At 34.6% G+C, this 15,997-nt stretch overlaps 1 protein-coding gene across 3 annotated transcripts in view; it reads right to left on the reverse strand.

Annotated features, from left to right (window-relative positions):
• Positions 1 to 15,997, reverse strand: part of LOC123528623 (hepatocyte growth factor receptor-like) — a 48,062-nt gene that overhangs the window by 11,266 nt on the left and 20,799 nt on the right. The window contains exons 2-12 of one of the 3 annotated variants that reach the window (XM_045308472.2): positions 12,018 to 12,833; positions 10,336 to 10,496; positions 9,668 to 9,853; positions 9,301 to 9,423; positions 7,753 to 7,941; positions 6,826 to 7,004; positions 5,337 to 5,490; positions 3,855 to 4,006; positions 2,566 to 2,727; positions 762 to 855; positions 337 to 579 (exon numbers count right to left, since the gene is read on the reverse strand). In XM_045308472.2, coding sequence (XP_045164407.2) covers positions 337 to 579; positions 762 to 855; positions 2,566 to 2,727; positions 3,855 to 4,006; positions 5,337 to 5,490; positions 6,826 to 7,004; positions 7,753 to 7,941; positions 9,301 to 9,423; positions 9,668 to 9,853; positions 10,336 to 10,496; positions 12,018 to 12,153 — 1,779 coding nt within the window. In that variant the 5' untranslated portion in view covers positions 12,154 to 12,833. Of the gene's footprint in view, positions 1 to 336; positions 580 to 761; positions 856 to 2,565; positions 2,728 to 3,854; positions 4,007 to 5,336; positions 5,491 to 6,825; positions 7,005 to 7,752; positions 7,942 to 9,300; positions 9,424 to 9,667; positions 9,854 to 10,335; positions 10,898 to 10,944; positions 11,134 to 12,017; positions 12,834 to 15,997 lie in introns of those variants that run through there. The other 2 variants (XM_053521622.1, XM_045308475.2) reach the window with 2 other exon arrangements.

Genomic DNA, 15,997 nt, shown 5'->3' on the forward strand with positions numbered 1-15,997 from the left:
GCTCAATGATTTGCACTGACTTGAGACACAAAACTATTTTGATATTCATTGTTAATTATTATAGATTAGATATTCATTATGAATTATTTTAGGTTAAATATTCATTGTAAATTACTATAGATCAGATATTCACTGCAAATTATTATATATTATCAACGATTAAATATTCATTGTAAATTATTATAGATGAGATACTCACTGTAAATTGTAATATTGTAATAGATTAATTATTCATTATAAATACTAATTGAATAGATATTCATTGTAAATATTAATAGACTATATGTTCACTTCTAAATTCATCATTTGATTGAACATATGGATTATGACGCATACCTTAAAGTAAATTTCCGTCTCATTTGTATTTACTGAGATCGGGATGATTTGGTCGTCGCGATCCATGACAGGATCTTCTACAATAAGAACCGGGAGCCGGTCGATCGTTCGCAGCTTTCCATAAACATTAAACAAAGTGGGAACTGTCCAAAACGGGAGACTATTCAAACTGTCAAACGCTGTTGTCTTACACAATAAAACGGCATCAGTTGCTTCGTAAGTAATCTCACAGAAACTTACATTCTGTAAAGGTAGTGAAAGAATCAGCACAAAATTGGCGGGTTATTAATAAACACAATTCAAGAATGAAAGAGTGTGATAATCATTAAAAAATAAGTGAAGTTTTTCATCAAAAACTGTTTAAGAAGTTTCGATTTTATTTTCATTAATCGAACTTAATTAAGGTAATTAATTTTTGGATTTACCATTTCAGTGATGTTGTTGTCGTCCAGACTCAGCTGACAAGTTTGTCCAAACCCTTCTAGATTTTCGCCTGATAAGGTCAGTGTCAAACCCCCGCTATGTAAATATTGAATAACAATCAATTTTACAGAATGTACAGTCGGTTGTAATGACATTTAGATAAAATTAACAGGGTTATTGTAATAGCAGCTTGATCTGGGATGCTGTATTTGGCTCGACGAGGCATTTGCGCACTTCGTTTGATCCGACTTGGCGAAATCCACGGGAGCCGGATACAAATTTCCAAATTTAGCTCCTGTTATAATGACCTTTTTATTATATTCCTCGTTGGTTTGTTATCGATCGAAATCTTCCATGTTTATCGATATGTGTATTTTTATGTGTTTTTTATGAACTGAGTCAGGTCATGCATATTTTAAATGAAAGTAGTCCAGCCACATACAATACAAAAGGTACAATACGGAGTTTTCTTCCTGTTCGTATTTACATGTGAAATACAAGCCGAACTTTTGACAAAATTTATATAGATATATAATAAGTATAATTACCTTAAACAATATCTATGGAAACACTTGTGTGCGTAAACAGTGTTTAAAAGTATCTTATATTTCGTATAATTTAAATAATACTGAAAATAATATCAATGTGAACACTTGCATGAGTAAACTGTATGTAAGACATATGCACAGTTGAATGCAGAATATATATATATTGTTGGGTCTTTTTTTGTCTCCCGAAGACCCAACAATTGACCGAAAAAGACCCAATAAGCCACCTTTCGACACAACAGCTATGAATGAATCTCATTAGAGACCCAACAACTGATATATATATATATGTATATATATATATATAGAGAGAGAGAGAGAGAGAGAGAGAGAGAGAGAGAGAGTAATGGTTGCTACTAGTTAACAAATATTTTAGGTCTACATTGACATTAAGTATATACGATTAATCAAAATTGATACATTCAAAGAGTATTTTCTTTACTCCAGTCATTTTCTTATGATAAAGCTTTTAAATATGTTTCAAAAAGCAAATGCAATTGCCTCATCTATGAGAGAAAGTCTAGAATCAATGTGCTGTGCCTCATGTTTTTCGACTGAATGGTTTAAGGGTGAAACTTTGTAATTAATAAAATTTATCTTTTTGGATATAGTCAGCTATAATGGTTGAAGATGGGAATGCAGACAGAAAATTAAGATTTACAAACTTCTCGGACACATGTGTACTTGATCAGCAAAAAAAAAGACAAACGTCAAGAATCCAGTAGGAATTGCAAACGAAAGTGGTTCACATGCACAAATATGTAAAAGAATAAGACGAAAAGAATAAGACGAACAAATCAAGGAAACGGTAGGGTATCGCCTTTGAACAGTCAATGGCAAAACACTACCTTACTCTTAATTCCTACCGTGTTCTTTGTCTAACAATATTATCCCCGCTAGGTGAATCCTTAAAACATACAACAGTAACAAAAGGCACAGAAAGCAAAGGCAAAATGGTCATCTAAAAAAGATTCATAAGATAACCAAATGACTAAATGTCTTTGTTGCAGCAGAACAATAAGAAAAAATACCATTTAATGCTAAAAAGGTGTATTAGGCTTGAAGACAAGTACCAAGAAAAACCATTTCCGTTGAGCTTTATGATCTGCCTATCAAGGAGTCTTCACCTGTCTCTTCAGACATAGGTCAAAGAGGAATGCGTATCATATAAAATCATGGCAGAACGACATAGTCAGTTCATTATTAAAAGAACGTGCAATACACTCTTAAATTATGATATCTAAAATAAGACTACTACCTTACTATAGATGATCTAGGTTGTATGTCGTGGACTACAGGTTCAGGCGTGTAGGTTACCACCGGACCAAACACTCGGGTATTGTCAATCTCATAAACTATCGTGTAATTTCTAGCATCATTTAGTTTCGGAGAACGACATGTAATCTTATTGTCCTCGATTCTTAAAACAGAAGGTTTGCAAATATGAATGAATTATGAAACTTGGTGAAAAATTCTTCTTCTGACCGAAATTACAAAGAATATTATATTTGTTTCACTCGAATTAGCTTTTTATAAACCAGAAATATCACAGTATGTTCTGAGAAACATGCTTGACTTTCCTTCTACAATGAGCGAATTGATACCAACAATAATGTTATTTCAATAATTTTGCATATTTAAGGCTATTTATTCTATCTAAAACCTATTGGAAGTGAGTAATACAAAACTAGCGGTACAAATTTTTGACATATAGATACTAAACCGATGCACCACTTTTGAAATAATGAAAACTACATTCCTCTAGCGTTTTACTAATACCTAGCTCTTATTTTCAATCAATTTATTATTTTTCAGTGTTGTACATGAAATCCATGCCAAACTTGGTAGAAATAATCATGTTATCTTTTATAGATTAGCTTTAAGTAGTCAGTAATATAAGCCAGTGCAAAAGGTTTTCCTTATCTTCAAGGTACTTAAGCATAAAAGGGCAGAGTAGTAATGCTTCAAAAATATATTGGTCGTAACTGATTATCAAACATTTAGAAAACTTATTGTTTTGGGAAACAATGATCTAATAAAGCGTAAGTGTCAAGTATCATTATATATGCGAAACTAGCTAAAATTTAAATTGACACTATTATTGGAAGTGGGTTTATTGTTTTTAATAATGCAGCTGTTTAGGACCAAATCATCGATGAAATGGGATGGCATTAGTTTGTTTTTTTTTTTCATATTTGAATTCTTATGAATATACGTTTTATGCTCGTCAACGTTTAATTTCATATGTTTTGGTATAAGATTTTTATTTTCTCAATGTAGTTAGTCTAAAACTGATCTAAAAGATGACAAAGACCAATTGTACATAGATATTGAAGCGCACCTGATTTTTTTTTAAAATGACCGTCTCAACTTTCCCTAAAAATATGGTAGATATGTAAAATGTAGTAATTTTTATTTTTAGAAAGGTAATATTGCTACGAACACAAAGAATATTCAAGAATTATCATGTTTCACGTGTATGTTCTTGAAGACATACTAGTAGTTTACTTACTCTAAGAATATTTTGAATTTAAGTCTTAAGCTAACCTGTCAAATTCAGTAATAAGACAATCATGTTCACCAATAAGCACGCGTCTCGTACTGCCAATGTCAAGATTTTCCCCGCGTATAGTCAGTTGTATCTTCCCAGACAGTTTTACACTCTCATAGACAACTCCGCGATCAAACAGCACGGGATCCTGTATGAAAAATAATTTTTAAAAATGTAAGTCCCAACATGCACATTTGTTGTTATTTCAAAGAAATTTATCGTGCAAACACAATTTATTCAAATTATTTTGAGTGAAATGCTAACTCATTGTTTTATATAAAGTGACTTGTTTCTTGTCACAGAATATCATATTTCGGAATTTATGAATGTCGTGATACTGTCCACTGAGTGTTTTATACGAAGAAACACGTCTCCATGTGTCGTGTCACCCTGACTTTGTGATGCCAACTTTTGGGGTTTACAGTACAAAAACACAACATGCAAACTAAATGACGTTCATATAGCAAAATCATAAGGATTTATTGTTGGGTTTCGTTTAGTCCGCTTCTCACATGCATTAAAATGTCCTAATGACAAAACTGCACTAGTATGAAAATACAAGGTTATCGTTGTTTGTAAATGTTAGATGTGTTCAAGGTTATGGTAAGCATACGTATAGCAATGAACAAAGTGCGCGACTCTTAAATAATCTTATTCTGCATACATAATTTTAACTTGCTTATTGTATTTTCCATGCTTTATATATATCAACAACGGGTACAGGGCACAAAGCTGTGCGTTCAAAAAATGGGTTGAAACTGTAACACTGCACTTCTATCACTTCTCTTATTATAGGCAGTTACATTATATCATATCAATCTTTATAACAGGGGCTTTTGTTGGTATTATTTGGTGTAGCATTTTACTACGGGGGAACCGGCAATGTTTCATACTACGATATAAACCATCCCACTTTACTTAATAAGAACAATGCATGTTAGACCTTTCTAACGTAAACGTAAATCGGAAACGGATTACTGAATCCGTAAATGTTATTTGCAAATAATGGTCTAAGGGAGATACTATTGCATTACTTTTGGATGAAATTGTCTCCCATAGACCACAAATTAGCCTAAAATTTTAAGGATTCAGTATTCCGTTTCGTAATTACGTTTACGTTAGAAAGGTCTAATATACCATTCTAACGTAAACGTAATTACGAAACGGAATACTGAATCCTTAAAATTTTAGGCTAATTTGTGGTCTATGGGAGACAATTTCATCCAAAAGTAATGCAATAGTATCTCCCTTAGACCATTATTTGCAAATAACATTTACGGATTCAGTAATCCGTTTCCGATTTACGTTTACGTTAGAATGGTCTAATAGTAAACAGTCGCCATGAGTATTGAAAAACTTGACAAGAACACTGTTTACCACCTCAAACAAAAAATAAATAAATGAATAAACTCCCCATTCTGTAATCTTAACAAAACACGCATATGATTTAAAGTAGTGATTTACATTCGAAAGCTTACCACGTAAACAAATTCCGGTTGGTAGTCGGCCCGACCTTTGGACACTATTGTTTGAAATCTGCCCCGAATGGAAGTATTTGTGACGTTATTGTGCATTTCTAATGAAATGCGGAAGGCTCCTGCTGTTTGTGCCACGGGTGTTATACACTCCAGTCTGTATTATATAGTAAAGAAGAATTGTCAATAGTAAAAGGGTCTTATCAGTCCATTTTTAAACAATTATAGCCGTTGCCGAACATTTAAGAGGGTTGCATTTAGTGTGGAGAAAAGGACCTACAGAACTGGCAAATACATATAAAATGGTAATATTTTGTTTATTTTTGTGTATTATTGCATTAACGTGATTAAAACTGGATTCGTAAAATAAACAAAATGGTGACATAGCATGCTGCAGTTTTGTTTTAATTTTCATACGGTATTAATAATATATTTTTCCTAAGCGTGCGAGTGTCATAAATGCGTTTTGGTAATATGAAATATACATGTATTGTCAAAATATCGAAAGGGAGCGTTAGAAGCTAAGTTTGTTTACACTTGTATGACTGAATTAGTGAAAAAACAGCTGAATGTATAAATAAAACGATGTCATACAGTTAAACTAAGGATTAATTGAGCTGACGCAGTGGTCTAGTGGTAACACTGCCTAGCTACCAGAGTACGTGAATACGGGTCCCAGCTCCTCTAACTGAAATCACTAACATTGATATAAGAGCCCCATGTTTATGTGCTTTTCAGTTGGAACGCTAAAGACCCAGGAAAGCATCTGGAACGGGCATCTTTACTATACTCTTACTAAATTTACTAACACTGCTCTTGAGCAGTCGCCTATACGGGTTACTATGGCGGCTGTAAATAAGCTTACAAACAAACAAATAGTCCTAGTTATATGTACATATATATGGGCGGCGGTAACCGCCAAAATTAGTAAATATACAATCCATTCATAATCAAGTCAGTCAGTGCATAGCATTACAACGCCGTCTTGTCTAAAACTCCATCCCGTCCACTAAATTTGCATGTATATTTACTAACTTTGGCGTATACCGCCACCCATAAGACGAACACCCACGTAGTCTGTATTTCGTCTGAAGTTAGAGATACAAGGAAATGAGAATCTAAAACGAACAATTCAACTCCCTCTGTCTGTTATGTGAAGGATTGATTAAAAGGGTGATTTTCCAAAATGTACTTAGTTTTTAACTATGTCTTTCAATAAACAGTTTCAAAATGTATGTATGTCATGTTTAATCTTCAATATTTTATGTAAGAAAGGGTCAATTTCAAGCAGATATTTAAAGCTCCAATAAACATGTGTATCTTGTACTAGTTCTAAAGACAGAAGTCATTTATAACAGACATTGTCTTATCAAATTATCACAATTTATATTGGTGTTGAACATTTTCAAGAGCATTTTAGATTCAATCATTTAATCCACAACAAGATCATTGTGTTACATTTTCAATTATTATTTCTAAATTTGTAAACTACCTAACAGGAAACTCTGTGGCGTCACTGACATTGCACGTCGCGTTTTCAATAGTGACGATGGCTGGTACCCGATAATTCTGGCTATTCTTTCCATATCGAGCTGGATTGTCCATCAAGCCAGTCAAATTCAACACAGTCCCACCAACAGTTGGTCCTTTATTCGGGTGAACGTTATAAACCTTGAGCAGAACAACTTGAAACCGTTATTAAATTTCAATGAAAACAATCGCACAGACGGCGTTTACGCTGTCGCCTTATAATCAGTCATTTCAAAATATTTACCTTCAGGAAACATTTTGTATTGAAAGAAGAAATTGTTTATTATTTTTTGACATAAAATTATAGCTTTAATTTTTCTAAAGTTGAAGATCAAAATTGAATCGACACGCCTTATTATATAAAACCAGGAACTGGTATCTTAACGGACGGGTATTTTTCGCTGTTCTATTTATATGTTGAAAAGGCCGATATCCTGATATTATTTTGATTTTCTGATACTCCTGGAAAGCCAAGCACTTATTTTGATAGTAATCTATCGTTAAAATGTAAATATAATTTAAGAAAGTCATTTCTGTGTGTTTATACGGGTATATATAGTGCGGTTCATGGTTTTGCAAGAAGTCCCAAGATGGTTTATACATTGCAACGGTATAAACGCACACACAAAATATAGTACATTAATCAAAATCTATTTAAGTAGCGCTAAAATCATTTTCGAAAAACAAAGTGCATACATACATTATATTGCATTCTTCACAAAAGGGTATTCATGTATAGAAAAATGGGTCTAACGTTCTTAAGGGATCGAACCTTTATCGAAAAGTTAAAATTTGAAAATGTCTTACGACATTTCACTTAATTTTTCTACTGTGTAAATCCTGTGCCTGTATGTTCCTGTTAAAGACCTTGAATTCTGACATAACTTACCAGTGGTGGACAGAAGTAATGGAAGACATCAGCTGTTTTTTCTACACGTGTTTCATTCGAAATGCACCTTCCATTAGGCGGCTGTACACCATCATACGGCTCTTGCTGCCAGATGCAGGAGACTATGTCGCTCAGACATCCATAGCAAGTAGTATGTACCGCACAATCCCACGTCCGTAGAGACTTCTTCTGAAATTATGATTGTAGTCATTTGTTAGCTGTTTCACTGGAAATGTTTTTCTTCAAGTGTTCACTTATTTGTTTTTTCCACTTACTTTCAACGTAAAATGCAGAAAAAGGTTCTTGGCAAACTTAAAATGGGACTTCGTCGGGCCCTTAAGGGTGTTTCCCTTGTTGCTCTGTCTTCTGCAAAGGCATTGAGTACATGCGTTTTAAGTTCTTAGGATTATATATATATATATATATATATATATATATATATATATATATACACACAAGAGCATTTTTGTGTTTTACATTACATTCCTTCTGTTGCCTTTGCGTATGTTAGGATTTCACCTGGCGGGGATAACTTTTATTTACACTGTCCTGTGACTTTGGAACATGGTGGGGGTAAGAGTGAGGTTAGGTGCACCATAAACCGATTTAAGCTCCCCAGTGGTGGTTTTGCCAAGGACCGTTCCAAGGCGGTGCCCCACTGTGTTACTTTGTTTGTTTGTTTTGTCCTTGTGTGTTTGCTGTGTTGATCGTGTGCGCGTTTGGGGAGGCTGCGTTTTTAGAACACGGCTTTCCCTGTTGGATATTCTTCCTTGTTTTTCTGTTTTGTTGTTCGGTTCAGGGGTTATTATAAAAATATATTTACTGGTATGAAAGGTTTTAAACAGGGCGATTTCCAGAAAGCACTAACAACGTTATCAAAACAGTTGTGGAAGTGCAAAGAATTACGTATATTATTCTTTCTCCTGCACTGGTAATTTCTTATTGTTCCTTCTCTTGAGAAGGAACACTTATTGACAACATTTCACACTTGGCTAAGTAGGTAATGGATACAAAGGTACTGTCAAATGCATCCGAATACGAGTAGGGCGCTGGTTACCTACATGATGTTTTATAGCTTCAGATCTAATCTGTGCAGTTGGAAATGTAGAAGTTCAGGTTTGCAAATGCTTTATTTCATTCTTTCAACCTGTCTAGATCCTTTTCTCGCGTTTTGTAAATGAATATGTGAAATATGTTTGTGTATATTATATGCAGGTGCTTGTGGGAATCACGTGACGAAAACATACAGGAAAGCGCTACTTCTGCACAGAATTTCAAAGATTTTAATATCAAATATAAAGTAAACGAACAAGACTTTCTTCACCGTCATATGAAACATCTGTAATATGATGCTAAAATCAGATTTTCTTTAAAGACAAATCCATTAGCGCTAGAACGAACATTTTGGTCAGCTACGTCTTGTAACACAGACTCGTTTAAGTTAAGTCACATTTCAATCTGTTTGGTCAATACGTAGCCTACGTAGAGTGCGCATACGCGAAATTTACTTCCGTTTCTAAGGAACAAGCAAAGTGTATGTATACTAACTTTTGTGTCTTCAATGTAAAACAAACTGCTTCCGTCATTGCTTAAAGTCAAGCTTCTGATTTGTCCATTACCTTTGGATCGAAAAACCGTGACCGAATTGCCAAAAGAGGAGTTGAATAAAATCTAAATATAAAAACAGATATTAGTCATTTAGATGATTTCTATAAGCAACGGTGATTTAAACTCTGTTGAAACTGTATGTAAGAAATTACTGGAAATAAATCTGAAAGCAAATTCACATCGCATTTTGTGTAATACTTTGGTGAAAGTTTAAATTACTATATTGGTTTAATAGTAAATTTGGGAATTTGGTTAATGCGGTGAGCTTGCATATTTATGGTAGAAAAGTATTTAAGTTTTTAATTACCTTTTCCAAAATTCCAGAGTCGGTCCCCAGATATCCGACGAAGATGTTTTCGTAGGGTGTAACTACAACTGAAGTGATCTTCTCTGAGGGTTTAGAAAAGACTGACTTGTCGGATTTTTTTAACAAACCATCAAAAACAATGCGCGTGTTCTTGTCCGTATAACCACACTTGATATTAAGTAAGTTCTGAAAAGATTTCATGTTTATAGTGTCTGATAAGCATTTTCTGTCATTTTTACAAAGTACGATCTATTAGATCGAAAATGAGACCATGCATTCAGTAAAACATACGCTAAAAGTCACCTACAAAATTAAGATCACTTATTTATGAGACACGTGTAAAATTGCCTGTGCTAAGAGACAACATTTCATAAAACATTACGTTTAACTGTCAAAAATAAATATATAAGGAAATTGGGATTCTACAAAAGATACTAAAAAAAAAAGACACAGATAATGTCATTTTTTCAGGATTTTTTAACACTTTTAACAATAGCATAATAAACCTTTAAGAAAATATCAACAACACTAATTAGATATTTATATTTTCTGAAACCTAAATGTAGAAAAAAGTCACATTGATTAGTATTGAATGTTATCAGTGTACAAAACGTTATAGCTCAAGTAAATAATTAAATGCGCTTTTGGTCTAAGAAGGAATTTTTTACCACTTTTTTGACGCATGATTCTCCAGGTGGCTGTATCCAACTCGGAAAACTGCCTTTATTTCCGTCAAAACAATCCCGCTGTTCATCCTCAAAGTATTCCTTTACGGCGGTCATTGAAAACTTACACAAGATAGAACCAGGATATTTCGTTTGCGATCCGCTAAAAGATGCTAGAAGAAAATCTTCCGTTTGGGTCTGGACACTTATTTTGATAGTAATTTATCGTTAAAATGTAAATATAATTTAAGAAAGTCATTTCTGTGCGTTTATACGGGTATATATAGTGCGGTTCATGGTTTTGCAAGAAGTCCCAAGATGGTTTATACATTGCAACGGTATAAACGCACACACAAAATATAGTACATTAATCAAAATCTATTTAAGTAGCGCTGAAATCATTTTCAAAAAACAAAATGCATACATACATTATATTGCATTCTTCACAAAAGGGTATTCATATAGAAAAATGGGTCTAACGTTCTTAAGGGATCGAACCTTTATCGAAAAGTTAAAATTTGAAAATGTCTTACGACATTTCACTTAATTTTTCTGTGTAAATCCTGTGCCTGTATGTTCCTGTTAAAGACCTTGAATTCTGACATAACTTACCAGTGGTAGACAAAAGTAATGGAAGACATCAGCTGTTTTTTCTACACGTGTTTCATTCGAAATGCACCTTCCATTAGGCGGCTGTACACCATCATACGGCTCTTGCTGCCAGAGGCAGGAGACTATGTCGCTCAGACATCCATAGCAAGTAGTATGTACCGCACAATCCCACGTCCGTAGAGACTTCTTCTGAAATTATGATTGTAGTCATTTGTTAGCTGTTTCACTGGAAATGTTTTTCTTCAAGTGTTCACTTATTTGTTTTTTCCACTTACTTTCAACGTAAAATGCAGAAAAAGGTTCTTGGCAAACTTAAAATGGGACTTCGTCGGGCCCTTAAGGGTGTTTCCCTTGTTGCTCTGTCTTCTGCAAAGGCATTGAGTACATGCGTTTTAAGTTCTTAGGATTATATATATATATATATATATATATATATATATATATATATATATATATATATATATATATATATATATATATACACAAGAGCATTTTTGTGTTTTACATTACATTCCTTCTGTTGCCTTTGCGTATGTTAGGATTTCACCTGGCGGGGATAACTTTTATTTACACTGTCCTGTGACTTTGGAACATGGTGGGGGTAAGAGTGAGGTTAGGTGTACCATAAACCGATTTAAGCTCCCCAGTGGTGGTTTTGCCAAAGACCGTTCCAAGGCGGTGCCCCACTGTGTTACTTTGTTTGTTTGTTTTGTCCTTGTTTGTTTGCTGTGTTGATCGTGTGCGCGTTTGGGGAGGCTGCGTATTTAGAACACGGCTTTCCCTGTTGGATATTCTTCCTTGTTTTTCTGTTTTGTTGTTCGGTTCAGGGGTTATTATAAAAATATGTTTACTGGTATGAAAGGTTTAAACAGGGCGATTTCCAGAAAGCACTAACAACGTTATCAAAACAGTTGTGGAAGTGCAAAGAATTACGTATATTATTCTTTCTCCTACACTGATAATTTCTTATTGTTCCTTCGATTGAGAAGGAACACTTATTGACAACATTTCACACTTGGCTAAGTAGGTAATGGATACAAAGGTACTGTCAAATGCATCCGAATACGAGTAGGTAAAAGATGCTAGAAGAAAATCTTCCGTTTGGGTCTGGACATGGAATGCCGCTATCAGGATTGTATAATCATTGCATTCTAGCTTGCTTTCCATATATGACCGGAAGTCATTATGACTCGTTTTATTTGAACACATTTGACTAATGTATGCTACTCTTCTTCCGTCTGAAGTCAATGTGTTCCTCAGAAAGTAAACGAAGCCCTTCCTTGAATAAAATGAATATATGAATTCAAATTTTTGACCCGGTTTTGATTTTATGTAATAATGTCTTGCGTTCTCGTTTCTATAGGATATCTTTAACTCACCATCGGCCTTATACAAATATCGCTCCGAAAATGTTTCTACATCTCTGCTGCCGCTGATAGCTGAGTAAAGACGACAGAATTCTTTAGACTCTGGGCAAGGTACAAAGACAACTTGCGCCGAATGCTCTCCCCCCAAAGAAGATCCCGCCAAACTCTCATCGTACTGTGAAATGTTAGAGGTATTTTATGTGATACATGACGTATAATTGCACATCAATAAGTACTCTTCGCTCATGTATTTGAAAAGCTTGAAAACTGAAATTTCTCCGGTTATGTCAATTTCAGATTGTAAATCGTCCGGTGAAATACTATAGTTTTGGAACTGGCAAATGTTGTTACTAGTAGCAACAAAGACATTTCCTATTGAAGAAACCGCAAGGGTCTTTACTTGTCCATTTTTACAGTCTTCTTGTCCTTCCAGGTATGTTGAAAAATAGCAGACGACAGGAAACGCTAGCAAAACAAACTCCAGCGAGCGCATAAGGTCCTGTCTTACTAGCTGCATCATGTCTGCAAGATTATACAACCATACAGTTTATTGACGACTTTGTTCTAAAATAGTCTATTCGATCGATCTAACTTTATCCGTCTTTGTAACAAATGGTTGTAGACCTTACCTTATAATTTGTGCAATGAAATAAGGTAATATGATTTATGTCCATTGTTCAATGCATCTATGTCTATATTTTGTATGAAAGACGTTTGATGTATTCAGTGCATTTACGTAGAATACTGCATTATTCTTTGCTTTTTTCTGTAACAAAGGTTGCTCTTACGATTTTACTACTATTCTATGCCTTTCCTTCTGTACCAAAGATTGTTCTTCTAATAGTATACCTGTATTTTTCAGTGCATTTATGAACAAAGGTGTTTGCCCATACGGGTCAGCAGCAAATCGCTGCATTTGTTTTTCTAACATATTTTTGTATGTTCTGTAACAAAGACTGTTGCTCTTATATTGAATGCATTTGTTTCTATTTTTTATTTCATCGATGCTGTTGCCATTACAACGTACCTATCGGTAATTCTATGTATTTGCGTCATTTTTTGTAACATAGGTTGTCGCTTTTTCGATTTACTGTTTATAGTTTTGTTTATTTTTAAACAAAAATTATTCAATGCCTTTGCATCTATCTGTTGTGACAAAAATTGTTCAAATGTTGCATGTGTTGTCATTGATAATATGATAATGGTATTGCTGTCACAACTTGGCTTTGATGAAATTCATTAGTGTCTTTCTTACATCAAATATTCTTCAATGCATTTCTGTCTATTTTGTACCATGCATTGTTGGCAATGGTAAATATTGCCGATGATTTTCTGAATAGAAATAACTCGCGTTTATTTAGGCAAGAATTAATTTTGTTTTTTGTCATGATGACAACAATAATAGACGCTTATGTAATTCTTAAGCAAATAAGCCTTAGATCAAGGGAAGTAACAAAGTATAATTGATGTCTATTTGGAATATTTCGGTTTTAACCGCACATTTTTTGTCGGTGACGTCACAACACTATTCGGGGTCATTCGGGCAGTTCACATGTTTCGATCAGCTGGTGTAATAGACACGAAATTATAATTAGTTTATCTTATTTCATCCGATAAGGTTACAATGCCTTTACATCTATCTGTTGTGACAAAAATTGTTCAAATGTTGCATGTGTTGTCATTGATAATATGATAATGCTATTGCTGTCACAACTTGGCTTTGATGAAATTCATTAGTGTCTTTCTTACATCAAATATTCTTCAATGCATTTCTGTCTATTTTGTACCATGCATTGTTGGCAATGGTAAATATTGCCGATTATTTTCTGAATAGAAATAACTCGCGTTTATTTAGGCAAGAATTAATTTTGTTTTTTGTCATGATGACAACAATAATAGACGCTTATGTAATTCTTAAGCAAATAAGCCTTAGATCAAGGGAAGTAACAAAGTATAATTGATGTCTATTTGGAATCTTTCGGTTTTAACCGCACATTTTTTGTCGGTGACGTCACAACACTATTCGGAGTCATTCGGGCAGTTCACATGTTTCGATCAGCTGGTGTAATAGACACGAAATTATAATTGGTTTATCTTATTTCATCCGATAAAGTTACAATGCCTGGCCGTGGGAGAGGCGTTCGTAGGAAAGCAAGGAACCCTACAACTGCCAAGAGGCAATGTATTGATCTGCCAGAAGCGCCGGAATCTGAAGAAAATACAGGTAACGTTGTTGCTGAAAATGTCAATGTGGCTTCCCGAAGCCAACAGTCTGTCATTGATTTTGACGAAATAATTCGGGCGTCAAATTTATTAAATGAAAGTGAAGGGTGTGGTGTAGCTGATAAACAGCAGCAGCAGGTTAATGTTCATAATTTGCCTAGCGCACGATGTAGTGATGATGATATATCGGCCCACGTGCCGTGTTTGTTGAAGCAACAAATTTGCAAGGGTGATTATATCAATATTGCATTGCTGTTAAAGGGTAATGTTGAGCTGCATGAAAGTTGTACTGGTGCCTCATTGCATTTGGCTGAAGGGGGCAAACTTGAGTCTAGGCCAAAGGCAAACAAAGAAGTTATTCCCTCTAAATGGACTGATGCATTTTGGATTTTTATGTCCATCTACTTAACAGCCCATGCTGATGAAACTGCTGGTCTATTGCATTATATGTTCAATATTAGGGAAGCAGCTGCTAAATATGGCGGTCTGGCTTAGCGAAGTTATGATGAACAGTTTAGGATGCGTCAAGCTACGACCAAGTCAAATTGGTCTCACATAAATCAAGATTTATGGTGGCGTTGTACTTTAGAGAGGCAACACATGGCAGGTAATAATGTGTCTGGACAATTGCTTTGCAATTATTTCAATGCAGGTTCATGTTTCAGTAAGTCCTGCCGGTATAGTCACTTATGTAGAACATGCGGGAGTAGTCGCCATGGTGCTTCTTATTGCCGTGTTTATAAAAATACTCAGACTGCTTCCTTTGCAAATACACAAACACTAGGTTCGAACCAAGGATCTTTTCGCAACCAATATAGGCCGTACAATAGATCAAACAGGGGATCCTTTAGAAGAGGATCCTTCAGAGGACAATCCAATAAATAATCTTGAATTACAGAAAATAGCTAAGTCCCCAATCGACATTTCAGTTTTAGGTGAGGAACTCTTAAACTATCAATCTGAAGATGCAGTTATACTTCTAAATGGCTTTACTCGTGGTTTTAACATACATTATGAAGGTCCACGTGCAGCAAGAGAATCAAAAAATTTAAGTTCGGTATATGATAATCCGTCTGTTGTTCAAAATAAAATTGGAAAAGAAATTACAGCTGGTAGAGTTGCGGGCCCTTTCACTGACAGGCCGCTTTCAAATTTACAAGTTTCTCCTATAGGTCTGGTGCCTAAGAAAACGCCTGGTGAGTTTAGGCTTATACATCATCTGTCCTATCCTAAATTTGAATCTATTAATGATTTTATTGATCCAGACTTATGCTCTGTTCAGTATACTAGCTTTGACGAGGCGGTTTTTATGGTACAGGACTTGGGTCCAAGTTGTAAATTGTTTAAGTTAGATATAAAAAATGCATTTAGATTGTTGCCAATAAATATTGAAGATATTGAATTGCTTGGCTTCAAGTATGATGGCAAATACTATGTTGACAAATGCTTGCCATTCGGCTGCT

This window comes from Mercenaria mercenaria, chromosome 13, assembly GCF_021730395.1.
Source record: "Mercenaria mercenaria strain notata chromosome 13, MADL_Memer_1, whole genome shotgun sequence".
Classification (NCBI taxonomy): domain Eukaryota; kingdom Metazoa; phylum Mollusca; class Bivalvia; order Venerida; family Veneridae; genus Mercenaria; species Mercenaria mercenaria.